The sequence below is a fragment of the Ochotona curzoniae genome, unplaced genomic scaffold (genome assembly GCF_017591425.1).
Source record: "Ochotona curzoniae isolate NIBS_2020 unplaced genomic scaffold, NIBS_Ocur_1.0 scaffold_4701, whole genome shotgun sequence".
In the NCBI taxonomy this organism is placed as follows: Eukaryota; Metazoa; Chordata; class Mammalia; order Lagomorpha; family Ochotonidae; genus Ochotona; species Ochotona curzoniae.
In genome coordinates, this window is record NW_024467122.1 from 19,833,320 (window position 1) to 19,859,707 (window position 26,388).

At 39.7% G+C, this 26,388-nt stretch overlaps 1 protein-coding gene across 20 annotated transcripts in view; it reads left to right on the top strand.

Moving 5' to 3' along the window:
• TRIM9 (tripartite motif containing 9) overlaps window positions 1–26,388 on the top strand; it is a 97,567-nt gene that overhangs the window by 64,757 nt on the left and 6,422 nt on the right. For 3 of the 20 annotated variants that reach the window (XM_040968567.1, XM_040968572.1, XM_040968576.1), the window contains 7 exons: window positions 1,796–1,906; window positions 2,918–3,071; window positions 8,628–8,785; window positions 11,197–11,335; window positions 22,755–22,943; window positions 25,292–25,333; window positions 25,737–25,760. In XM_040968567.1, the coding sequence (XP_040824501.1) occupies window positions 1,796–1,906; window positions 2,918–3,071; window positions 8,628–8,785; window positions 11,197–11,335; window positions 22,755–22,943; window positions 25,292–25,333; window positions 25,737–25,760 (817 nt within the window). Of the gene's footprint in view, window positions 1–1,795; window positions 1,907–2,917; window positions 3,072–8,627; window positions 8,786–11,196; window positions 11,386–22,754; window positions 22,944–25,291; window positions 25,334–25,736; window positions 25,761–26,388 lie in introns of those variants that run through there. The other 17 variants (XM_040968579.1, XM_040968581.1, XM_040968582.1 and 14 more) reach the window with 12 other exon arrangements.

A 26,388-nucleotide genomic window follows, 5' to 3' on the forward strand; every position in this document is an offset into this window, starting at 1 on the left:
AGGTTTCAGTCTGGGAAAATGGAAAATGTGGTGCGCTAGTACAGCGACGATGGCTACACTACAGTGTAAATGGATTTGATGCCACAAAAAAGAACACTCAGAAATGGTTAACCTGGAAAATGTTACTGTTTGTATATTTTACCTCAGTAAAAATTTAGCAGTAAAATGACCCAGAATTGTAAGAGGATGAGTTGTCAAAAAATATGAAGAAGTTAGATATCAAATAATAGAGAAACAGAAATGATTAGATAAATTATGACTATGCTCTCAGTGAGATATGTTTGTAACCAGTAACACTTACAATGGTGGCAACATAAAAAACTACTAAGATAAGATATTGCACAGGGTGGGGTTATAGAGGGATTGTCGTATGCTCTAATCGGAAGTATAAATATGGTTCTGGGAAAAAAACCTGAAAGGGAATTTCAAAATGCTTCAAAATTTTATGTGAAGATGCTGATATTACTTCTTTTGTCACCTAATTCTCAATTGTTTTGGAAAGTGAATATAATGACTTTAGTGAGAAATTTATAATTAAAAACGGAAATGAATGAATGAAATGAATAAGAAAATATATTGATGGTTATTAAAAGCCTCTGTAGCTTTTTTCCCATAGAACCTGAAATGCTGGGTGTTTTTCTGAAGTTGCATAAATATCAAGATACAGGGAACTGAGGTTCCTGGAAAACCCTTGTTCTTTGCTTCAAAATTATTCAGGATTCAGGTCACTGAACAGAGGACACAGAAGATGAGCATCTTTGAAGAAGGACACTTTTCAGGGAATGTCCTGCCTTTGTCACTGGGTGAAGACAACTTCCCAGGGGCAGAAACTGCATGCCTATCTAGGTTAAAGCTGACTCATATCTTGGCAAATAGAGCAGCCTTTGAAACTGCTTTCCAAAATCAGGCTGTGAGTCGAAGTGGGTTATTCTTAAAACTTAATTATTCATCCATCTTCTGTCTCCAGCTACCTTATTGGCATTATCTTTTCTCTCACAAACTCCACTATGACTCATACCAGCCCATACTACCCACTGAAGGCAAGAGAGTCAGAACATGTGCCAATGGGACCGGGGAAGGGCAGACAAGAGAGCACTGGGCTTGAAAGGTGCTGTCTGTGCTTCAAAAGGGGCAGGCAGAGGACAGGAGAAGGTATGCTGCAGTCACACTTCAGAGTAGACACAGCTCCTTTACAGGTTGACCTTGGCCTTACCTGTAGAGCAGCCCACAGGAGGATCAGCTTCCCGGGGACTTGAGAAACGTGTATTTTTATTTTTATTTTCAGTTGAAAGAGTTACAGAGAGAAGAAAAGACACAGAGAGGGAGATCTTGAACCTACTGGCTCACTCTACAAATGGCTGCAGAAGCTGGAACTAAACCAATCCAAAGCTAGGAATTGGGGTCTTTTTCTGGGTCTTTTGCATGGTTGCAGGTACTGAAGGGCTTAGCCATCCTCCACTACTGTTCCAGTTCATAAGCAGAGCTGAATCAGAAGTGAAGCAGCTAGGATGCCAACTGGACCATATGGGATGCTGGTTCCACCAGCCCTCAGAAAGGTGTATTTTAATATGTTAGGGTCAGCATTCACCTCCCTTCCAATAAATCCTGCTTCCTCCGAGTTTTCAGAGCTATGTGTTCCAGAGTCATATCCATAGCAAATACTGCTCACAAAGTCTCCCAACTTAGCTCCTTTCCATGAAGCTCTTTGATTCTATTATTAAGAAGCTTTCCAATGCTCCATTGTGCTTGTTCTGCTCTCTGCCATATTGAACCGTTGTCTCCTTATCCACCCTAGGTGGTTCGAGATCAGATCTCTCACTGCACTGTGAAACTGCGCCAGACCACAGGCCTCATGGAGTACTGTCTGGAGGTGATTAAGGAAAATGATCCTAGTGGCTTTTTGCAGGTGGGTATAACTCATTTCTGCCTTGTCTTCTAAGTGTCCCATGCAACTGAATCTCAAACCCCCAGGAAGGGCTTCCAATGCCTGTATTGGTAACAGACCTTCATCAGTGGGTGGGTGCTTGCTGAATAAATTCCACTGCATTTCTGGAAGTGCCTCTTACGTATACTGCAAAACTGAGAATACATGGACTGTGTTTGTTTTGTCCCTGTATTCAAGCTCCTCCAAAGGTAATGCCTTGCAAGAACTTGAGTTTTTCTCCAATAATGTCCCTTGGATAGTTTTATCAGCTGGAAGTGTACAACTATACAAGGTTTTTATTTTCTTTGCTACCTCCCACTGGCCAGCAAGTCCGTGACTTCTCAGATGTAATGAAGGTTTTTGTTGTTGTTGTTGTTGTTGTTCTTAGTGTTATTTTAGAAGGATGTAATAATCTAAGCCAAATTTTGCTTAATTTTTATCCTTGTAAATATCTTCCAACTCACATACTGATAAACTAGTTTAGATGACAGAGACCAAATATTAAAAAAAAGTTGTCAACAAAAGAAGAAAATGATAATCACATAAAGATTATGCACTTAATATATAAGAAAATCTATATGCAGTCTCTTTAAACTGTTTTATAAAACCTATTTGCAAGTCTTAATGAGATATCCACAGCTAAAATTAGATACTGCTCATTCTTATTAGAGTAAGTGGTCACCACTGTATCATTATTTGAAGTTGTTGTCTTTTACTGATGATGAGCACGATGCTATATGCAGGTTTGTTTGTTAGACCAGTGAACATCTGCTGTTTATTTAGAGTTGCTCCTAACTCATAAACACGCTCAGATATGCTGCCTAAGGCATGGATCACCTTTGTGGTGATAGAACCTTTCTCAACAGCTGCATTGCAGCAGGAAGAGCAGGAGCCCCAAGGAGGTTTGGGGGTGACACACCCCAGGGTCAATATGCAGCATTATGTAGGAGTGTGGTGTTGTATTTCTTAGGCTGTGATCTTTGATGTGATTAGATCTCTGACGCCCTCATAAGGAGAGTGCACCTGACTGAGGACCAGTGGGGGAAAGGCACCCTTACTCCCAGGATGACCACCGACTTCGACCTGAGTCTGGACAACAGTCCTCTGCTACAGTCCATTCACCAGCTCGACTTCGTGCAGGTGAAAGGTACGTGCTAGATCCCTGGGTCAGGCAACAGCAGCCCAAGGAGATACTGGTGCTTGAGGCAGGTTCAGTGTACCCGGGTTAATGTCACAAAACCCTGGAGTAGCTTGGATGTGACCTTCCTCTGAGCAAATCAGATAAATTCAGTGCTTGCCTGTTTGAGAGTCTTAGAGATACCACACGCCCAGCATCAGGGAATAGCAAAAATTATCCAGAACATACCATTATTCAACGCAATTATTTATAACATTAATAATGAGACTGAATGATCTCATCTATCTTTTCAATACTTCATCTTAATTTACTTTACTTTTATTATCACTCTGCCAAGTTAATTTATATGCTCTGCTTTGCACTAAATTAATTAATTCAGTAAGAGCACATTTGTTTTCAGAAGCTGAGTGTTTATGTGTCAGCTGCATGTGGTGGAAGGAAAAGTCAAAAGTTAAGATGCAGTAGGGCCCGATTGGCCGTCATTGACATTTCTCCTACTGTCCCCTGTCATATCTGTTAACACAAAATATAGCTCTTCCTGGCGGAATGTTCTTGTCATTTTGTAAAAGATACTTCAATAATCTGTACTTTCACAGTGTGTCCATAAAAATTATCTCAAAAAAAAAAAAAAGATAACCATAGGGTTCAGTGCAGTGGCCTAGTGGCTGAAGTGCTCACTTTGAATGCGCCAGGATCCCATATGGGCACCAGTTCTAATCCCGACAGCCCCGCTTCCCATCTAGCTCCCTGCTTGTGGCCTGGGAAAGCAGTCAAGGACAGCCCAAAACCTTGCGACCCTGCACCTGTGTGGGAGACCTGGAGGAGGTTCCTGGCTCCTGACTTTGTACTGTCTCAGCTCCAGCCATTGCGGCCACTTGGGGAGTGAATCATCAAATGGAAGATCTTCCTCTCTGTTTCTCCTCCTTTCTGTATATCTGGCTTTGTAATAAATATAAATAAAGCTTTTTAAAAAATGTAAAAACCACTATATATATGGCCAAAATTAAGGCATGTCTGAGCTGATATTAAAGCAGTCTGACATGGTGAAACTAACAATGTATATGCTTAATTTTTGTTCTAAAAGTGTGCCAAGTAGATGGAAATGGAAAGTTAAATATTTTCAAAGTTACTTAAAATATGCATTTGAAATTACATTGCAAAATGGTAACCAAAATAGGAGGCCACTTAAAAATTATGAGAAAATGATATTTATTTTCTGATAGAAAATTTAATTCACACATATGAGAGTTTTTTAAATGTTCATAGAAATATGTGTGATTAAAAATCTACATGTATATTTTAACATGCTTTTACATAAAGTTATCTTTTACTTTGCTCTTCTGGAAGCCTTTTGAAATATTCCGATAACTTCATTGCTTTGGCTCACAGTTTTAATATTCCATTTCCCTAGTCTTGAAATTTCACTAGAGATAATTTTATTGTTGTTATTGTTGATTCTCAAAGTCTGCAGTTGGGTTTTCACAGTTCCTTTAGACAGTGAGAAGACAGTGCCTAAAAGTCATTCTCTTATTAGCTAAAAGTTGAGCTGGTTTGCTCTTGCTGACTCCACATCCACTTTCCCCACAAGCAATTGTGATCGCTGTGGAGTGCTGGTACTTTCTTCATTCAAGAACACCTAAATTGTAATGACATGTGTTCTGTTGAGTGGAAAACCATCTTACAACTCTTTCCATATTTCCTCATTTCCAGATTGGTGTTTGAGGTTTCAGAGTTGTCTTTTATGGAAAAACAAAGTATTAAATTCATCTTTTGTTTTTGTTCAAGAGTGATAGAAACATTTTCCCTCATAGTTTTAGGTTGGTATTAGCAGCTTTCCCAGATCATAGAAAGGAAATTGTAAGAGTCTTCTCCTACTCTGCCAGGGCTCTGCTTCTAGGTTAAGAACAGATTTCAGACACCTGATCCATTCTGGATTAACATACCCAAGAGTCATCTAAATACAGAGTATTCCAAGGTTCACAAGTTGTGGTGCTGAAATGAAATACCAGTGTATTTATTCTGAACTAGTACAAAATGATGACCCACTTCTCCAAGAATGGTTGTTAATTGTGTATGTGCTTCTACTCACCTAAGCACTCAGTTGTCTTTACTAAATCATCCTGAATGCAAGAACCCTGAGTGTGCAAAAAGGTCATAGCTAGTGACAGCATGATCTGAACAAGCTCTGGTATAAATCATAGTGAGGGCCACCAGAGAGCTGGCAAGGACCCTCGTGTGCTCCATGTCATTTGTTTCTGCTCCGTGTTTGGGGGCCTGAAATGCATGTCCTTCACCCATATATTCACCTTTGTCAATGACAGTGAACCAGTGACAGCTTCCTGAATGCAGCCTGCAGTGCCTCTATCATCCGGCTTTCCCCAGCTGCTATTTGAATTGCTCATCCACCATAAAGAGGAAGGACAATCTACAAAGGAACCTCAAGGAGGATAGTACAGTAAAAGTACATTTCCAACCATTGTGCTCTGAACATGAAATGTCACATAAATTACTACCAGTGACAAATGGGTATTTTAGAAAACAGAAACTTGGCATTAGGCATGGAGATTTTTCTTCTGGACACTATTACTAATTACCAGACTGAGGAAGTAATATAATGCTTCAGAAAGTTCATGGAAAATTATATTGAAATTTGCTGTGTTGCAAAATGCTTACATATACACACACTACATTAGAGGTGGGGGTGGGGAGGGAGCACTCCCATCTGCTAGTTGAATCCTCAGGAATCGGAAAGAGCTGAAAACTCAGTCCAGGTCTCCCACGTTGGACGGCTGGAACCCAATTACTTGAGCTTTTATTGCTGCCTCCCAGGGACCCCCTTAGGAGTTAACTGGAGTCAGGACCCAGAGCCACATATCAAACCCAAATATTCCAATGTGCAATGCAGGCATCTTAGACACTAGGGTAATAAATGCCTGCCTCCCTCCCTCTCAGATTTTGAAATCATATATGCAAAAAGTCTTTTAAAGTTCCCTGAAAAATAGGCATCATGGATTTGAATTTTTGTACCCAAATAAATTTGTCTTTCATTTCCATTTTCCATGAATTTTTTAAGGTATTTCATATAATGCAGTGCTAAATAAACACCTCTGGAGCTAGCCTGCTTGGCTCAAATCCCAGCTCTGTCACTTGCAAGCCTTGGAAAGTTTCTGTGGGTCAGGTTCCTTGTCTGCAAAATAGAGATGATAATAGCACCTCTCTTGTGGTGTTGATGGTAATACATGGAAAACTTTTACTATGCATGTGTAGTCAGCGCTCAAAGAGCATCTCTTAGGATTAGTGTCCCACTATAAGGTGGGAAGCCAGCTTTCATTATCATGTGAATTGTCATAATAGTCTATTCTCACAGAAGAAATCTGGATGGCTGTGAATGTTCACAATGTGAAGGGTTAGAGAAAGAATTCAATAGAAAAAAATGTGAACTATAATTTGGACCAGAAAAGTCCTAAAAAAAAAAAAAAAAAGATAGACATGGCTACTTGGTCTCTTTGTTAAAGACCAACCATAAAAGGGGAGGATACTTGGAAGCCACTGTTCTGGAATTTCACTTTGAGCCATGTCTCTGGCAGCCCCATCCAGGAAGTCAGTAAGAATAGCTAACCTTTTGTATTTAAAAGGAGAATTTTTAGCCTAAGGTTAATTTTGTAAGCTAAAGAATGCTGAGTGCTAGAATTCTGACCAGATAGGTCAGGACAAGTTAGTTCTTAAAGAAAAACTAAAGATGTCCTGGAATGAACATAAAAGTGTATAGATCAACAAAGCTATAGAAGTGCCAAAGAAAGGGTTTTAGTAAAATAAAATGCTTCCACATTTTTCTAAACCATAAAATATAGTGCTAGTTGTACCTAGGTCTACATGGAGACATTGGTGTTTCTTATCAGAGTCACTGAAAGCATTTACATGATTCAATTTGAGATGATCTTTTGATCCTGTCCTAAGGCTTTATAATTGATGAAATATTGACCTGCCTTAATCATAGACATTAGGAACTTAGAAGACTGACAGTTAACAAAGTGAAAGAGTCAAAGAATTGTTTTATGGTAGGCACTGACTGATGAAGATCACTCGTAACAAATGTCCCAGGGATAGTCAGCATGTCTCTGGAAGCCCTTGGAAGAATGAATGGCTTAAACTTGTCATATTTTAAAGTACTCTTTTAATAAATAAGTTTCAAAAAACAAAGTAGGTCCTGAATCCTTACAGATGTGTAGGTGACCCTGCAGTTACAGCTCTGAGTGTCACTGTTTGGAAAACACTCTGCTTCCTGTCTTCCCCTCTTTCCATCTGGCCTTAAAGTCTGTTTATGGAACCAAGCAATGAATTCATCTTTTCTCCAGGTCCAATTATTGTAGGACTTTAGAGACCGCAGCAGTCATAGTCCTCTGATAAGATTCCACCTCAATCTTGTGCCATTCAAGCTTGAAATCTGATTTATTTTCTCAAGCTGATGCATTTAGTTTGCTAATCATGGATTTTGACTTAATTGATCTAATTCTGTAGTTCAGTCAAGATTTTACTATAGTATGTAGGTTCTTTTTCTTAGTTAACCTGTTTATAAACCTTCAGTCAGGATTTTACTGTAGTATGTCACATTTTTTTTCTCCGTTAACCTGTTCATAAACCGAAGTTTACCCTATCTCATATGTTAGCCACTGCTTTTATTTTCTAGAGATCCACTATAGATCCTGTTTCCTAAATTGCTGTTAAAAATAAACCTCTTCTGAGATGGGGTGACTGACAGAGCAAATTTAATTCGAAGCATGTATAACACAGACAGTCTGTCCCATAATTAACATCTGTTCACCAAAATGTCCCTGGATGTTGGACTAGTTTTATTAAAGTGTTCTTTTGATAAAGCTGTTCTGTTACTAAAGTCTAGAAATAAGTAAATGTTTTGGTCTTAAAATAAAATTCAAGCATTTGGTAAAAATTATTTCGCAGCTACAAGCATTGGGTTCATATGTTAGTAACTGGAATTATTTATTGAATAGCATACCTTTTTAAAAATAAATTAACTATTTTATTAATAATAAATTAGTTTTTAATTTATTATTTTAAAAATTATTTTTATTTATTAATTTATTATTAAATTAATAAAATAGTCAATTTATTTTTAAGGCACAGTGATACATAGAGAAAAGGAGAGACAGAAATAAAAAGTTCCCCAGAATTTTTCCAAACTGAGAAATGATGATTTTTGTCACACGGCACAAAGCCTGGAGAAGAATCACAAGGGTAGGGAGGTGAGTCTTGCTTGGTGGTATATCAGGCCAATCCTCTGACTATAGTGCCAGCATCCCTTATGGACACTTGTTTTAGTGGATATGGAACTCATCCCCTTCTATATGCCACAACTAAGGTGACATGTCAAGAGCTGAGGGAAGGGCATCCTCACAGCTGAGGAGCCAGTCCCATCATGGAGACTCTGAGACAGATCCCAACCAAACTGGGTGCTTCTAACCCCATGTTTACCAGGGGGATGCCATATCAGGATACTGAACTATTTGCGACACAACAGAAGCCAGGGTTACACTAATTTCTGTTTAGCTTCCTCTCCAGTCCCAGCAACCCCCATCCTACAGCTGGAGGAGTGTTGCACCCACAACAACAGCGCCACGCTGTCCTGGAAACAGCCGCCTCTGTCCACGGTGCCTGCTGAAGGATACATCCTGGAACTGGACGATGGCAGCGGTGGTCAGTTCCGGGTAAGTCAAGAACCTGTGCTTCATTAGGCAAAACCAGTGATTCTCTTGGGAGGTTGTGCCTTGGAAGCTGGCCTCGCTTTCTGATATTTCATGGGCATGGGCCATCTTGGCAGGCCCTACCTCCTCTTTGGCTAAAGGTCTGCTTTGTCCTTGGGCCATCAGAGGTGTCTCTACTGATGTGTCGTATTCTTCTTACAGACAGTAGAAGCAGCACTGCAAACTCTAGATTTATACTGCCTTAGCTCTAATTAGGTAGCCTCCACTTTGCTGGGTGACGGGGTCTGCTTCTTACTTCTTTGAAGGGACATGATAACAATAACCTGAATCTTAGAAATTTATGATTTGTGTGCATGGCTGCTTGTCTCTACATATCTGCTTCTCAGGTACCCTGCCTAATTCTTATCCATCCTCTCTTCCCACACTGCCTTCCACCTTCACTGCCCCAGTTTTGCCTGAGTTTGTCTCTCTTGTGAGCATTGATGTTTGAGAGCTCTAGAAAGAGGAACAGCCTTTCTTTGTCATGAGCCATTCCCCACACAGAGACCAAGTCCCTGAAGACCAGCCTGCTCCCAACTGTCAGTGCCCATCCCTAGACACTGGCTTTCAAGGCCTATCCAGCCTCCTTTTCCTGAATATGTCTTTGGCTTTCCACAGAACTTGAATCCTAAGATCAGAAACCACATCCTATACAGTTTTCTGTTTTGATGGGAAAGCTTTATTTACATAGGTGTCAATTTATTGGCATGATAAAATCAGGTTAATTCCTCTGCAAGATACATATCTCGGGTTCCATTTATGTTTGTGTCTTTTGTACTATGTGTGTATGTGGGTGTGGGTAGAGTGAGCATGTGTGGGTGTGTGTAAAGACCTGTGTCAGTTTCTCATCCATGACTTTGCCTTTTTAAACTGGTTTCATTTTCAAGGCCTTTCTTTTTTCATAATTATTATTATTTTGGCTGGAAAACATTCTCCTGACTTTCATAGTTCTCTAAATAAATTATCTCAATTCCTATCTAGGGGAGTGTCTCATACTTTAGCCAGAGTTCAGTCCCCCTCCCTTACTGTCCAATGACATCCTGCTCTTTCCCCTTGCCTCCACCTGCATGCTAACCATTTTCTAGTCCAGTTCTCTAACCCATACTTCTCCTCTAAGAGTTTGGCCTAGAAATGCCTTGAAGCTTTCTTATACTCAATGTTCTTTCAAATAAGCCTGCCATTTTCTTTTATAACCTAGTCCTGTTCTTTCTACATCCCTACTTGTCCTTACTTTAATATCAAACTCAGACTCTTAGCACCATCTGCCTACCCCTTCCTATAGGAGCCACAGTTAAACACTGATGAAGTCCTTGAATCCTACTTCTAGTGAACAGGGCTTTCTTATCTGGATCCCTTCCTCTTATTCCACAGGCTACCCCAGCGTACTCCCAGCCTATCCCTTCAGGTTATTCCTTGCTGTACCACTCAAAGAGCAGTCCTCCCCAACATGAGAACTTATTAAAAATATGAACTCTCAGACCACCACCCCAGGAACCTTTTGGATGAGAAAACAAATTTTAACAAGATCCTCAGATGATTCATATGCAACCAAAGATTGAGAAGAGGCCTGAATAAAAGGGTGTGATATTTAAGTTTGTGTTACTGCTGAAATAGTAAGGAATGGATGGGCAACCCAAGACTCCAGTCTTCTATTAAAAATTTGTCACTTTAAGACTGTGCTTTGAATGCAAATCATTTCTAGTCATTACATCAGCATAAATTTTACAAAGTGTACAGCTAAAGAGGGAAGTAAATGCCTAACCTATGCTAAAGATGCGTTATGCTCAGATTTATTTTAAGCCTTTGAAATGTCAGTCTTGCTTTCTTCCCGATTTCCTCCCCCCTTCCCTCTGTACTGTGAAGGAAACCTACGCCCCTATGACTTGGAGTGTAATCTTTGTGATGGTACCTAAATATTTCAACAGAGTTGTCAGTGCACATAAAGATCACCTTTCTTTTCATGCATGTATTTTAGAAACCATAGCAATGGATAGTAGGTATAATGTCCTTTACAAATACCAAGTTGCTGTTAGTAAGCATAATCCTAACTATAAGAATCCAATTTTAATTTTTTAAGCCCCAGCTGCCAATAATTTTCACTCATTAAGCTGCAAGGTTCATGCTAAACTTGAGGCACCAGGCTATATACACATATAACATTATGTAATCCTCATATCAACTTCATAAGGTGCCCTCATTTTGCAGATTGGGAGATTGAAGTTTAAAAGGTAAATTCTGTGATCCCATATCTCACAGGATTCATATCTATGTCAGGCTAATGCCAAAACTGTTGCTTCTAACTTAGCCATATTGCACCCCCCTTACTCCTCAACTGAGTTTATTTGAAATGGGTTCTGCTACTTTTTGACCCTCAGGAAGTGTATGTGGGAAAGGAGACAATGTGCACCGTGGATGGGCTTCACTTCAACAGCACATACAATGCTCGGGTCAAGGCCTTCAACAAAACAGGAGTGAGCCCCTACAGCAAGACCCTGGTCCTGCAGACGTCCGAGGGTAAGGCCCTTCAGCAGTATCCCTCAGAGCGAGAACTGCGTGGCATCTAAAATGGCTGGCAAGCCCGGAGGTAACCCCAGCAGTGCCCACATTCCTGAAGTGTTTCCATGACTTACTCTGCATTCTGGCACGGAGCTGCCATTCCTCTCCCACCTTTAGAGAGCCCATGGGATGTGGATGTGACCAAACCAAAGCTTCCACATCGACAGTTCCAATGGCTTGGGCCGGCGGCTTGCTTTGGTAACATTCTAAATAAGCTACAATTGAAGAAGCTGAACAATGAAGGCCTGAATTTGTCCCCGGTGTCTAAGACGAATGTATTTAGGCTCTAGAGCAGGTTCCCATTCTCCACCGACATACATCACTTGCCAGTTTTTCCCAGATGATTCTATAACTCTGTAGCACATGCTTGTGCCTGGGAGTGGGGCCTAGGTTCTTTGCAGCTGTGGATTTGTGTGACTAAATGTGTTGCAAGTGGGTGAGGGGTGCTAGAGCTGATCAGAGAGGGCAAGGCAGCCACTCATGCGTGAAACAGCGTGGACTGCATCCATTCCGTATCCCAAGCTGAGGCTGCTGGCACCGGGACTGAAATTTCCTGTGGGCAGCAGCAGGAAAAAGCCAGCAACTCATTGTCTTGTCATTTTACCTGTGGCAGTCCCCTTAGTCTAGGGGAGGCTGGTTAGGACCACTGTACAAGGTTACTCTCTAAAGAACTTTTGCTTCTTGTCTATACTGTGAATGTTTTGGCCATCAAAGATGACTACTAATCCATCTCAGATGAAATACTTGAGTTTGATGGCCAAGTATAACCCTCTAATGCTTTTGGCATTTTCATTTCGAGAGTAATGGCACCAAGGAAATTAAACTTAGGAAGAGACATTTATGCTGGTGCCAAAGCATTTTGAGACCTTGAGGGTGTCATTTTAATCAGAGAAATCACACCCCCACTGGCATTCTGTAGAACATCCTTCTACAGAACTAATTATGGTGATTTTGTTCAAGATGTTAGGTACAAGAACTGGGATGGTGTCTTGTGCTTCCCACAAACCTCGACATATGCCAGTCACCCCTGAAAATGGTTCACATGGTTAAAAAAAAAAGCACAATTTCAAATACCATGGCAAGGGCAAAGGACCCTTGGCCATGAAGATGATGCTTTGAGGAGTGGTTGTTGGTCTAAGACAGATGTTACTCCAAGAGAAACCTTTGTTAAAGGGAAAATGCCTGCATGCCCTAACCTCTTTGGATGAAGTGACACTGTAGCTGGACTTCCCCTAGCATAGTCATTTGAACAACTGTTCTCTGGAGTGACCTATGCTTTTAAGAATAAGTTTCTTCTTTCCTAAAAACACCATGCTAAGTGCTGAAGCCCTCTAAGAGGTTTTCCTAGGTGCCATGCTGAAGCTATTTGATGGTGATGGCCTCATTTCCCATGTGTGTACAAGGTTTGATTGAGGAGTAAAGTGCATGCCCACAGAGCAGAGAGGAAGCCACAGCCATGTTGCTAATACTGTGCCATCAGACCAGCGGGAAAACAGTTTCTATCCATAATACATCGTAAGAATCGTGCTATTCCGCTAAGATCACTTACTAGCATAGCAGCCTGAGTGCTTAGGATGTAGTCTCTCAGTTTCTTTCATGTTCATAAGATTATGGTGTTTAATTTAATAAATTGCAGGATTGGAACTGCGATCCCTGGTACCACAGTCACAGAATTGGGGGTCATTTTCTAAATGAAACTAATGGAACAAGTTTTCTTCCAACAAAGAAACTGTACTGTAGAAATTAATTTCTTCCATGAATTTTATATATTGTGTACAAATGTAAGGTATGTATCCAATACAAAGAAAACTCATCATGTAGATATCAGTATTCTCTGTTACTGCACAGAAATGATTTTCTCATGATGAAATAAAGTTCACATACATACTTTCTCCATAACCTTGGTTTGTTCTATTTGTTTCTCCCTCATTCTAATTTATACAGTGAGACAAGATTTAGAAAGCAAGAAAATATATAGCAAATAATTTATTTTTGAAATGAAAGATTTTATTATGTCGTAATGATAGAGAAACACCTATAAAATTAAAATAATTATATCCCTTTTTGTTTTGTAGAACTCAGTGAGACAAAGCTATTCACAGAATTTTGATATATTCACTGCAGTTTTATTTTATTAATCTTGTTTTCTACAGTTCCTGGAAAGGTTTGCTTTAGAGATTCTTGCTTTTTGCTGATCTTGGGGGTTTGGAGGGGTGGTTTGTTTTGGCTCTTTACTATAATGAAATCCTTCATGTTCTTAGTTAACCATTTACCAAAGTTCAAGACAAAATGTATCACAGAAAGGTATAATTTCATATGTGATGGCAAGTCTAACTTACTACCAGCATGCTGTCTGAGATTTAAATCACGCATTACATATATTCTTTTGGAACCATCACAAAACCTTCGGATGACTTAAAGTTGATGTAATGTAAGTGATATTATAGATTTCAGAAATCTATGGTTTGAACTGTAATTTTTTTTAAACAGATATCTCTCCCTGGCTCTCTCTCTCTCTTTCTCTCTGTCTCAGACAGTGCTTGATAAGTAGCTACTGAGTGCTGTCCTGGGAGTACAGAGAAGAGCTACGACCTTGCCACCATGGAGCTCACAGCCTGAGAAGAGAGACAGGCCTTACACAATGACCTCCTAACAAATTGCAGTAAAACACTGTGAACACAGAAAAAAGGACCGCAGAAAGACACGATTTTGATAAATTTGGTCAAGAAAACAATGAAAGTCAATATAATCTAAAGGAAATGATAAAGAATGTGTCATTAGAAGAGAAAAGGAAAGGAAATCCCATTACTATAGGAGTTCAAGTTGGATAGTTACTTGTAACTGAAGTTCTTGGAGATAGATATATCTAAGGCAATCATGCACACAAGGCCATCTGTAAAATTACCCTTAGAAATAAATATAACTGTAAGCAGTTAGAATTTTCAGTGTCTTTAAAAAATAAGGCTCACGAACGTAACACTGTATATCAGAGTAATTCACTGAATGGCCATCATGGCTGCGTCCCCATCTTTGAAACCATCTGCAGAAGAGATGGTTCTTTCAGAAACATTCTGTAAGAATGCATTTTGATACACGGAGTTTTGAGACTCATTCTGTGTGACTGACTGACTACCAAAAAAAAAAAAGAAAAGAAAAGAAAAGAAAGAAAACCTAAGGCTAACACGATAAGAAACATTCTGCTTGTATTTTCCAACTTCCCTCTAAGTAAAGTGTAGTGCTTTTTTGTTTTCAATCTGGAGACATGAAATCAAGTAAAGGCAGTGTTCCTGGATCTGAAATAGCTCACTGAGGTCCTGTACCCCTTGGGGCCCTCCCTGGGCTGGGACAGTGGCTGTGGGCAGCCTGCATAGCAGAGGTGCGGCACCTACTCACCACACGTCCAAAGGAAGCAGAACATGCAGATTTGCAATCTTTTTAGCACAGTTCACTGTGTAAAAGGATTATTTCCCTTGGGAAGATTCTTAGACATGGAATTACTAGGCCAAAGAGGACTAATGTTTTTAAGTCCCTTGATTAGTGTTCCCAGTTGGTTTCCAGCTAGATTTTGACCCCGGGAATGAATGTGTCATTCCATTTCATCACCTTAACTCCGTCACTCATTTTAATTTCAACTAGCAAGTAGGCTCTTCCAAAGATGAACATGTTGCTAAAAGAGTCTATTTATTTTATATTTTTAGAATTATCATTCTTGCCTTTTAATGTTTACTAGTTACATGATACAAATTAAAGAATATTTATAGGAAAAAAATGAATGTGACCTGGTGAGCAGAAGGAGTTCCCAAAGAAGGTGAGATCCAAACAGAGGGCAGAACTATATGAAAGACAAATGTGAATCAAAAACCACAAACCTAGCTCGAGCTTATAGTGAGAAGAAATTAATGACTCCAGTGCATCAACTGAGCACCTCAGTTAGGTCAGTCACTGATTTAGGACTGCCTGAAGCATAGCTTCCTCCCCTAGGATTTAGGGAAGCTCATTTTCCTCTTTCTTAAATTTCCCTGCACCCTCTTAAAATCCGCTAAAAATCATGGATCCCACCCTGTAGTCCAGATTGTCAGTTTACAGCCTGGAAGTAAGAACAATGGACTCTGGCTGGTACAAAAATAAAAGACACAAAGTGCAGGCACAGACGCCCCCAGCTCATCCCAGAGCAGAACTCTCGGGCCTCACTCAGTTATGCAAGTCCCACAGAGCTCACTGACTTGTTTGCAAAAACTGTTGCAGACTGAAATTGTTAAAGAAGTGAGCTGAGGTTGTTGGTGGCACTGACCATGGAAGGTAACTAGAAATACTGAGAGAAGACCTCCAAGAAACCAAGTTAGCAGTCTGTGGCAAATGATCTTAGTAAAGAAGTCAGAAAGCATATATCCTATCAGTAAAAGGTTTCCATCCAAAACATTTAATTCATTGCATGCTCTAGAACCCATGGTGTAGAAAGTCAGGTATATCTCAAAAGGTGTATGGAATCCCAATTGAAATAAGCACCCCCTCAAAAAAAAAAACTATTAGATTAAATCCTTGATCAAGCTAATGAGAACTTTCTTCATTACCTGTCAAAAGAATCCATGAAAACTGATAGTTTTAGGATACTGAAACCCATGTTTCAGGGTAAGTGCTGTCCACCCTGACATTTATAGAGATACAGAGTACATCCCTATACTCTGCCGTATCTAAAACTCTCTCCTGCTCTTGTTCTACAGCAGACATCAGTTTCCTACTACTGCTGGGACAGATGACCACCAACATGGTCAGAATCCTAAGTGGAATGCAGTGCCCTAGTATCAGCAGGTTAGGTTTCTTTCAGGAGTTGCTGGGGGGATATTCTCTGTCTTGGCTTTCCCAGTTTCTAAGATACATATTCCTTGGCTCGTGGTACCTTCCTATATCTTCAAAGTCAGCAGCCTAGCATCTCCCAATCACTTTCTGGCTCTGATACTCATGCCTTCCCCTTACAAGGATGCTTGTGACCACCTTGGACCCACCTGATATCCAGGGATCCTTCCTCCATCTGAGATTCCTTAATCTAATCACACCTGCAAAGTCCCCCTTGTTGGGGACATAACATATTCACAGGTTCTAGGAATTAAGACGTGGACATTTTTGGATGGATCATTACTCTGTTTACCATACTCTCTGAGGAAGTTATTATTGTTTAAGTTATTATTGTCATGAGCCATCTGAGCATCAGAGAGTTATATAATGTGCTACACCTGGGATTTTTTAACCTCCAACACCCACCCGAGCTCCCTTTACTGCAGACACTAGGGAAGTGCTGCTTGCACTTAGTCAAAAGGAGTATTAGCCCAAATTTCTAGATGCATGAAAGCATATCGTCAAAATGAAGCAACACTGTGCAATTGCCTCATGTTCTCATCCAGAAACCCTGGTCAGAAGTACAGCCTTAAGCTTAGCAAAGTATGACTTTCAAGTTTTGAATGTGAGTGCCAGTTAGCCTCGGATCCATCTGCCCAAAATCTCTGTGCAGATCATATATGGTGATTTTGGTCCAGTGAAAAAACTGTGCTTTAAACAGTGATATGCTGAGATGCTCAGAGAAGAGAAAATGTAACTTCATGAGAGAGAAAGACCTCTCTAAAGCACAGCAGGAACCACCCAAGCCACCTGCCTCCCCATAGCCAGAATTCTACAGGGGAATGATGTTGTCTTGTATTTCAATCCCATGAATTTCTTTATTCAGGGAAGAAAAGATTCTACCCAGTGTCATTCAAGATTTGCAGATGGTATCAATCCATCTATACATACCCTACTCAACCCTGAAACCACTAGAAGTTCCTCTAAGGAAAAACAGTAGCCTTGTCATCCTCCAAACTTCTGTCCATCAAGAACTGATCTTCCAAAATTTTCTATCCCATCTCCACCGCAGCTGGCAATGTGGCTTTGATGCATCCCTTCCCCTCTGTAAACTTCAGTTTTCTGGTTTCTGAAGCCATAGAATTATAGCAGACGACCTTTAAGTTATTTGCAGTTAGTACCTTTGTGGCCTCTCTCTTCAAATTACTTTTGGAAGTTATTAACAGTTATTTTAGAAACATTACAAAATGGCACTTGCTACCTCTTACTCCAAGGGGTCTAGAGTGGTCTTTAAGATCTGCCTATGATACTGAATGTTTGGCACTCACAGAAAATAGTTGACAAAGGAACATGTAAAGAAAAGCTTATGGCCTACTGAGGATTTTTTTTTCTATGCCTCTACTCTGCTTTTTCAAAATTAAAGCATCTGGCCTCTCCAAAAATAAATTTTAGTCAGAGGGATATAAATTTCTAGAACAAAATCCCCATGTAGATAAATCATATACCTGACCAAATTTGGGTAAAGCTTACAAAATCTGGAGCCAGTGGTATCATGATGGATTTCAGAATTCAATAGGAACACTTTGTTAGTTTTCACTTTGACCTGATATTCCAGGTAATTTCCTGGATTTTTCCATAGGACTAAATTGGATCCAGAACCCTAGTGTATTGTGGCTCACACTATGGACTCTTCTGCATTTAATTAAAATGTAGGAATTTTTGGTTCTTATTATTGTTCCTTACAATAATGCCATGCGTGTTCCAGTTTGGAATGGGGCACTTGGGCAAGGAAGTATGCAGTCCTTCTAGTATTAGAAAAAGTTATTTCCTTCTTCTAAAATGAGGTTTTCAAAACAGACTTGTTTCTCCCACTCCAACTGCAGTTAATGCTGTGCTCAAGAAAGCTTAAAATGCCACCTTTTGTTATAAATTATGTACCAGTTGGACATAATTATGATTTAGGCTGCTTATTAGATCATTCAAGAAATCTCAGCCTCCTTCTTCATTCATTTCTTTGTCTCTTTTAAAATCTTCCCCAAAAAGCAAATTATAGCTGGTTTATAATAGAACTGAAACTCATCTTTAACACAGCTTGTGCAGTTCATAACTGATATACATATTTTTTGCTTTACCCTGTTCTAAAATACAACCATCTTTTTGGACCAGAACCCAACGGCTGGTTAGTTTGTGGAGCTGTTCACTGCTAGACAGACAAACAAGACTTCTGCCTGAATATAAAAAAAGCTGTATTAGTGTCCATTGCCTTATGGAAACTGTTTGCTTTTCCTGTTCGAATTCCAAAACTAGTACCTCAAAGACAGTACTTCACATTTTCAAAATTTTCTGTATCATCCATATAAAACTTTTGTGTCCTGTACAGGTTGGAGTTGGTTAAGAAAGTCCACCTGCAGAAGTAGAAAAACCCAATCAATCATGCTCATATATCACACAAGTTTTCTCTAAATTACCCTTCTTATGATCAGCTCTCCTGTCAATTTCATTTTTCCCAACCTCTAAATTCTGAAGTAATGTCTAACACATTGTAGGTATTCCATCATGTTCACTAACAAAGGAAATATGCAGTGAGTCAAATGGTAATGCACCTTTCAGATTTTTTTTGTTCTTCTTGAACCCACAAGTAGTAATACATGTGGTTTTCCTATTGATCCTTGCCTTGGTAATTCCCAAAGTCCTCTTTTGAGCAGAGGCTTCTGCCCTCATGTAGGCCCTTACCCTACAATCAGGTCAGTCCTACATGGAGAAAATAAGTCCAGGAAAGAGCAAGAGGAAATAATGGTAGCTGGCAGAGTTGATGAAAGGGCAAGTCTTGGTCCATTCTCTTTTTGAACACAGTCCCCATAGTTAATGGGTAGAGCCCCTACAGTCAGCCACTGACATGTTACTTTCCATTGCTCTCCCTCCTAAACTGCTTTCACTCTGCAGAGCTCTTCAACCAGATAGCATCACTACATATGACAACACATGATGAGATATTAACAATCTCCTAAGGAGCAACTTAGCTTTCTTTAATGATTTATAGAAAAAAATTTATAATAATCACCCTGGATGTTAGCCCAAATCTAAAACCTAGCTTCGTATCATATATTCTACAAAAATTAAAAACATGAAAACTTTATTCATCATTCCTCTGATAATAGAATATTATGGCAATGAAGCTTCTCTAAATCTCAATATTGTGTTTTATAGAGGAGGTGAAGAAGTAACCTATATATCCTACCTAACCCCCATGGGTATAAAACAGCATACACACCAGGATAGTTGTGAGTTCAAAGTAAGTTAAATATTATTTGGGCAAATCATGTGTGGCAATAACCATTCTCACTATTGTCACATTGCCTCTGGTTCATACTTTTGATCATATGTTCAAGAGAGTGAAAGATTTAAAGTCTATACATAGAAAAATGGTCCCCCCAAAAGGGAAGTTTTAAGAGGACTGGTGACTGGCCTCAAACGCTTGAACAAATGATTTATTATTCCATGTGGCTCCGGATACTAATACCATAACTGAGGGCATATCCAACTCCAAGGCATCTTCAATAAGTTCTTGGAAAATGCCCTATGAAAACACTACATAAATTTCAATTTTAATGTATGTAAATTAAAGAAGGATTTGTTTAAAGTGAGAGAGTCAGAATATATTCAGGCATGAGTGTTGGCAGTTGATGAAGAGATACTTGCCCTGATAGGAGCAGAGAGTCACCCATGAGGATATAGTACAGAAGAAGGAAAGAAAAAGGAGACCAAAAAAGAAGGCTAGCTTTTTTTTTACTCCAAAACAAACTTAGCTTTTAATTTCTTTTTTCTATGAACTTCTTGATGTACCTGCGCATATAAACAGTATGTATGAAGTGGTAGAGGGTAGTGCTAGATGGAGGAAATGTACAGGGGCAGCTTAAGGGTTGATATTGAGATAACTGTCTTCCCTCCAAGGCTTGTGCATTCTAAAATAATATGGAGGGACACAGATGACCTACAGGAAGTGACCAAATGTTTACCCTGTATGCCATGGGGAAGGGTATGAAGGAAGAATTGTTTCATTGGATTGGGATTTGGGATTAGGTAGAAAGTTCTCTCTCTCTCTCTCTCTCTCTCTCTCTCTCTCTCTCTCTGTCAATTCATTTGGAAAGATCTCATGGCAAGGTAGGATTTGTTTTCTGTTTGTTTTTTAAGAACCTGTTTATAAAATGTGGAAAGATCCCAGAAGGTGAGCAATGGGAAGTCATAGGTGGGAAAAACTGCAAAATAAAGATGGAATGGCTCATAGTATGGATATTATGTAAGTGTGTTTGCATGAAGAATATAAAAAGAGGAGCAAAGGAAAATTGGATCTTTAGTTGACAATGGATCTAAATAAAAGATAGGAAAAATGATACCATTTCAGCATAAAGTTATTGATCCCATGAATAAACGTAACTGCCCTCAGCCCTCACCCCACTAAGTGGTACCATCGCCAACACTAAGTTCTTCCTGAGGCCAAGACTAGAAAAGGTGAGTATGACTCATGATGGCATTGCACATCTCTCCATGGTTTTCAGGTCTTCTTGGGGATTCAGTATATTCCAAAATTAATCTTATCATGTGTGTCCTTTCTGCTAATTTTTAAAGCCACAAATATTTTCAAGATAATGAATTGATTGTTCACATCTGGTGAAAATATGTTTCCTAGAATTAGCCCATGTCAGTCTGTAGTACTGTGTTGTATTTCAATTAAACTAAAAGATATTATTTCCTTGTTAAGAGGATTATAATGTACATTTTTTAAAAAATTGTTACCCAAGCAAAAGGAATAATGGTATATGTTAAGTCATCCAAAGCATATGAAATTTAAGTAGAAGAAAACTTAAGTGTATTATTATTGAGAACACAAATACTTAAATTGATAAGTAGTAATTCCTTTTCTCTGAGATCTGGTTTATTTAAAAACAATATCTTCCTCCAAGGATAAGTCTAAAGCTAACTTTAATATTGTGAGATTAGGATAGGAAATGAGCTGACACTTGGCAGTATGAAAATTCACCAATGCCCTTTTCTGGACTATTCAAATAGGACCATGTTCTACACACATGTCAGTTATCTTAGGTTAAATATGCCTTGTGCTAGGAGAGAGTTGTGTAACAAAACAAAGACACTATAAAACTCAAACAGAAAAAATATTCCCGGAAACACACTCTGATCATCAACAAAGTCACTTTTCGTGAGAATAAAGTCCCTCAGTGGTTTGAGACATGGAATATTACCTTCATGCCATCTGTATATCCTGAATGATTGCAGTTGACCTTAATAACATAGAGGCTACTATTGATGAAGTTCTATCTCTGACCAGACCACACAACTCCATGGAACTCACTACTGTTTTGCAAAAAAAGAAAAGATCTTTAAAAGAGAGATTCGTTTATTTGAAAGTTACATAGAGAATTAAGAGAGATTGATAGAGCATGCATTAGCTTTGTCACTTCCCAGATGGCCTCTGTGATCAGGCCAAAGCCAGGTCCAGGAGCTCCATTCAGGTCTCCCACATGAGTGGCAGAGGCACAAACATTTGGGCCGTGCTCCCCTGTTTCACAGAGGTGGAGTAGCTAGGACAAGAACTGGCACTCACATAGGATGCCAGGTTCATAGGCAGTGATTTTATCTACCCAACACTGGTCTGAAAAGAGGAATTTTAGTAACTTAGAGAAATTAATTCACAAGCTCTTCTAGTACCACATCTAATAGTTCACAAGTCCTTACTCTGATATAGTAATGCTCTTTATACCAGATCTGATTATCTGGAAGAAAAACAAAAGACCCTTTGCCACTAGTGCACCTCACCACTGCTCACAGTCTGTTCATTAGAGAACCACAGGTAATCAAGCGATGTTACCGGGACCTGATTACAATGCAGAAACCAAGGAAAGGCTGTTTTCCTCACTATTTGTCCAGCACCAAGTTTCTTAGGTCATCCCATCTGTCCTCTTCTACTCTAAGATTTGAGCATGCTAGTAGTATAGAAAATCTGCCCATCCATCTGAAAATGAAATACGTGCATTTATATATGTATACATATGTGTATATGTGTGTGTATATATATATATGTATATATAAGTGCAGAGAAAAGGAAAAAGTGGGAACAGCAAACAATTTGCAAAGATCATCATCTGCTACAGAGAAATCCTGTAAGAGGGCTGTTGTTAACATGGCAGTGACTTTCAAAGTGGCTAAAATAGATGAAGTTTTCTATCAGCCATCAGTTAGTAAAACTGAACATTGAAGTTTCTAAATTCAACTCCGAAACTGCTTCATTTAGTTAAAAGGAAACCTTCCCAAAACACTTCTACCACTAAAAAGTGGAGGGAACCGAAAGTGTTTGCCATGTATCTTGGGTTGCTCTGGCCCCGGGCACAGTGGTTTTGTTCACACCTGCATATATGAGCAGAAGGACAGATGAGACTGTGGGGTTGCATCCCAAGGGCAGGTCTTGGGGAAGCATGCATGGGCAGGAAGCAGATTTCTGATCTCTAGTTTGCATTGATCTTACGTTTAGACCCAGATTCAGAAGAGCAGACTCTCCCTTTTCCAGTGCCTTCGGAAAGATTGCCGCTCCGTAGAATGAGTCCTTTCTCCTCCACCCTTAATCTACAAGCCAGCTTCCCGGGGAGATCCTACTTTGGTCTCAGATCCTCACTCCACCAGCCGAGCTTGCATTCTTCCTTACAGTCTCTCAATGCACCCGGTGAGCCGAGCTCTCTTAGCACTTTTCCTCTTGAGCTCTGTGCCTTGGTGGCGCCTCTGAATACCCTGTTTTGTTCTTGCCGTTCGTGTGTGCACAGTGAGGGGGATGAGCTAGTCTTTGTGTCTGTGGCTGCTTCGGGAGAAGGTGAACTATGGAGTTTCGTGGCGTTTTTGTTTGTGTGCTGTGAGGACCAACCATGAGGCTGTGGCCTGTGTATAACGGCATTGGAAAGCTATGAGTGAAGTAGTTCTTTTTGCACAAGCTGGTCCGGCCATGGATAACCCCACTCTGTCATCACACACAGTGGCCTCGCAGGGGCACAGGGCGGGCTGGGTGGAGGCTGTGGCAGTACTGCAGAGGTTGGCAGCCCAACTGTATCCAGGAAACCAGCTGTGACTGGAGACTGGATCAGCGCATCCAGCCTGGAGTGGTCTGATTAAACATAGACTCAAGAGATCTTCACTGACAAAATAAATTTTTTTTAAATATAAAAAAAATCACGTACACCAGCAGCAGAATTCATCTTACAAAACAAGCAACTCAGCAGAAAGCAAAAACATTTTCTGCAAAAGTCTGTGCTCCCTAGTAGGACTGTCTGGGCTCATGGCTGACAGTTTCCTAATAGGAGAGAGCACCACTGGCTTCATTAGAAACCCTTAACTCCTAACGCCCAGTGCCCAAAGATCTGAGTAATTACAAAGTCTGTCCCCTGCAAAGTGTCCCGTGACCAAGCCTAAGACACAGGGCTGCTGGCTGACTTCAGGGAAGCCACACTTGTACTTTGCAGTGAATTCCATCTAGCAAACAACCTTACTAAACTATCTAAGATACAGATTTGATCTCTTCAGGACTATATTGTAATCATGGATACACCTGATGTACATTTCACATTTCCAAAGGTTTCTTTTGTTGTTTGTTTTATTCCTTTGGCTCATCCCACATCCTGGAATGAAGAAAGCCACAGCATGTCAGTGCAAAAAGGATGCGAGTACTTCCAGCCCTCTTGAAAATGACATTTTTCCTTTGTGCTTTCTGTTTCCTATTGTTTTTCTGTGCACTACTGGCTTTTCAACATGCTTTGTTATGGAACTCTTCTCACTGTGTCTGATGTACTGCAATATTGTTACAGTCTTTGTAATGTATATTGTCTTAAGAATAAAATGAAATGTGGGATTAGTGATATTTGATGGCTGTATAAAACTCACTGTTCTAGTTATACCGATGAATATTAAATGTATGATGGTGGGTTGAAAGTAGTGTCAAAAATTTCAGAATACTTGTTGTGAAAAAAAAAACTTGCACAAGGCATGATTCATTTAAAAATTGTTGAAGCCCTATTCAGTCTACATACTTATCTCCAAAGCTGGCTATGAGATCCAGTTTTAAATCTTTGAATGTTTCCAACTCACCATGAACTATATGAGCAGGAATGGAAATGACAGTGAAGAGACTCTAACCATGAACATCACTGTGAGTCAGAAGAAAATGATTTTTTAATGTGAATTCATCACAGGGTAAAGTAAACTAACCAAAATTAAAATCAGAATCTTTCAATTTTATTTTAATTTGGTCATTAGTTCTCTTTTAATTTTTAAATCTTGTAAATTTATTTTAAGTCCTTTTAGAAATTATCATATAGGGTCTTACTAAATTGAAAAAAAAAAGAAATGATCTTTTCTCTAGTAATAATCAAAACCAAATTTTCTGGATCCAACACCCTTGGAAATTATAGGTTATTCATGTGAAGCATTTTTAAATGAGACCATCCTCCTCCATCCTGAGGCATCTCCTCATGGGGTAGGGGGTCTAAACCTTAGGAAGGGAAAAAACTGTAAGACCACATGCACTCCCAGCACCCCTTCTGCTCCTCCAGGTGAGGATTGTTGAGTCAAAGAAATGGAAAAGATGTCTGTGATTTAACTTGGACCCCGGTCACAGGATGGACTATTCAGCATGGCCACAGTTGGACAGGCAGGAAAGAGTGAAATAGAGCTGTTTCTCCAAAGACATGGGACTTTCTACATTTCAGTGGGGGATAAATTTTTCTCTTTCTAAAAAAACAGTGTTCTCAGTATGGAAGCACTAATGGAAAATATTTGAAAATGTAAGCTGCAGAGTTTAGAGTCAATTGAAGGAGGACTTAGGAAATGGTAAGAAGATGAATTGTTGATTTTGAAAGAACTGAGGAGACATTAGTACCCAGCCAAATATATTGACATGAAAAGGGCATTGTTTTTTCATGAATCAGGCCTCAAGCGACTATATTCAGCTGGTGCTCTTACAAGTGTGTGCAAATAATTTGTCACATTGGTTGTTTCGTAGTTTTGATGTGTAGTATCTCTTCATAGGATGCAATTTTGAGACACAGTCCGCACCTTACTCTCAATTAGGCAAGTATACCTATTGTAATTGTTCTTTTACTTGTGGGATTGATGTGTCAATTTTCTTCATGAAATAAATGGCAGCAGCTTCTATTATGTCAATAAATTTGTCTACTTGTCCTTCTAACTCCATTAAAGCAGTTTCTCAAATCCTTAGTAGTGGAAAAGATGCTTGGATTTTTTAGTGTTATGTGCCCCTAAGCTTACTCCCACTCCCTTTTATTTTGTTTTGTTTTGTTTTTATACGTCAGTGCAAACAATCAGTAGTCATATTGGCTCTTGTAGTACATGGAGTCTTTTAGATTGAGGCCTTTTTTTGGTAAAAGTCGACCTAAAGCGACATGCTTTCTTATCAATATCAATTTTGCTTCCCATTTCTCTCCCTCATGCCTTTCACTTGGAATGACCACAGTTGACATTAAAAAGCTGTTGGCAGGTACGAAACCACCTTATTCTGTTACCAGAGTGCATGATGTGAGATGGCTCACAGGTTCCATTAAGCAGCAATCCTGTCTTACCAGATCATGGTATTTGTCAGCAGCTTTTAGAATTTAGGAAGTAACAACTTGTAGGAAAACCTCCTTCTATCTGGACCTAACAGTCACATACCTATGGCTCAAGCAAATCATTTTACATGTTAGTTGTAGAAGCAACCCATAATTTGAATTTTTAAGTACAGAGGAAGCAACCTGTCCTACACTCAAGTCTCACTTAAGAACATCAGTGTGTGAGTTGCTTAGAGCTTTGTGGTCTGAGCTTTTATTAGAGCCATGGTAATCTTCCAAATGACTACATTCCAGCACTTCTACTGAAGGGATATTTCCCATTTTCATTCCATGTGTTTTGTCCCCCTCTATCTAGGGCTCTAGATCCTAGCCTCCCCCCCACTCAGGGCTCACACAGGCTGTTAGTGCCTTCCCTCTCCCTTTATGTCTCTGGTGCACTGTTCTGCCAGTCACCAGGTGAAGGAACTTGCACCTTCCAAAATCGATGCCACTTCACTCCTGGAGCGCTGCAGGGGAGTACAGTCTAAGCCAGGTAACCCCTGTTGACTCGGTCATGTG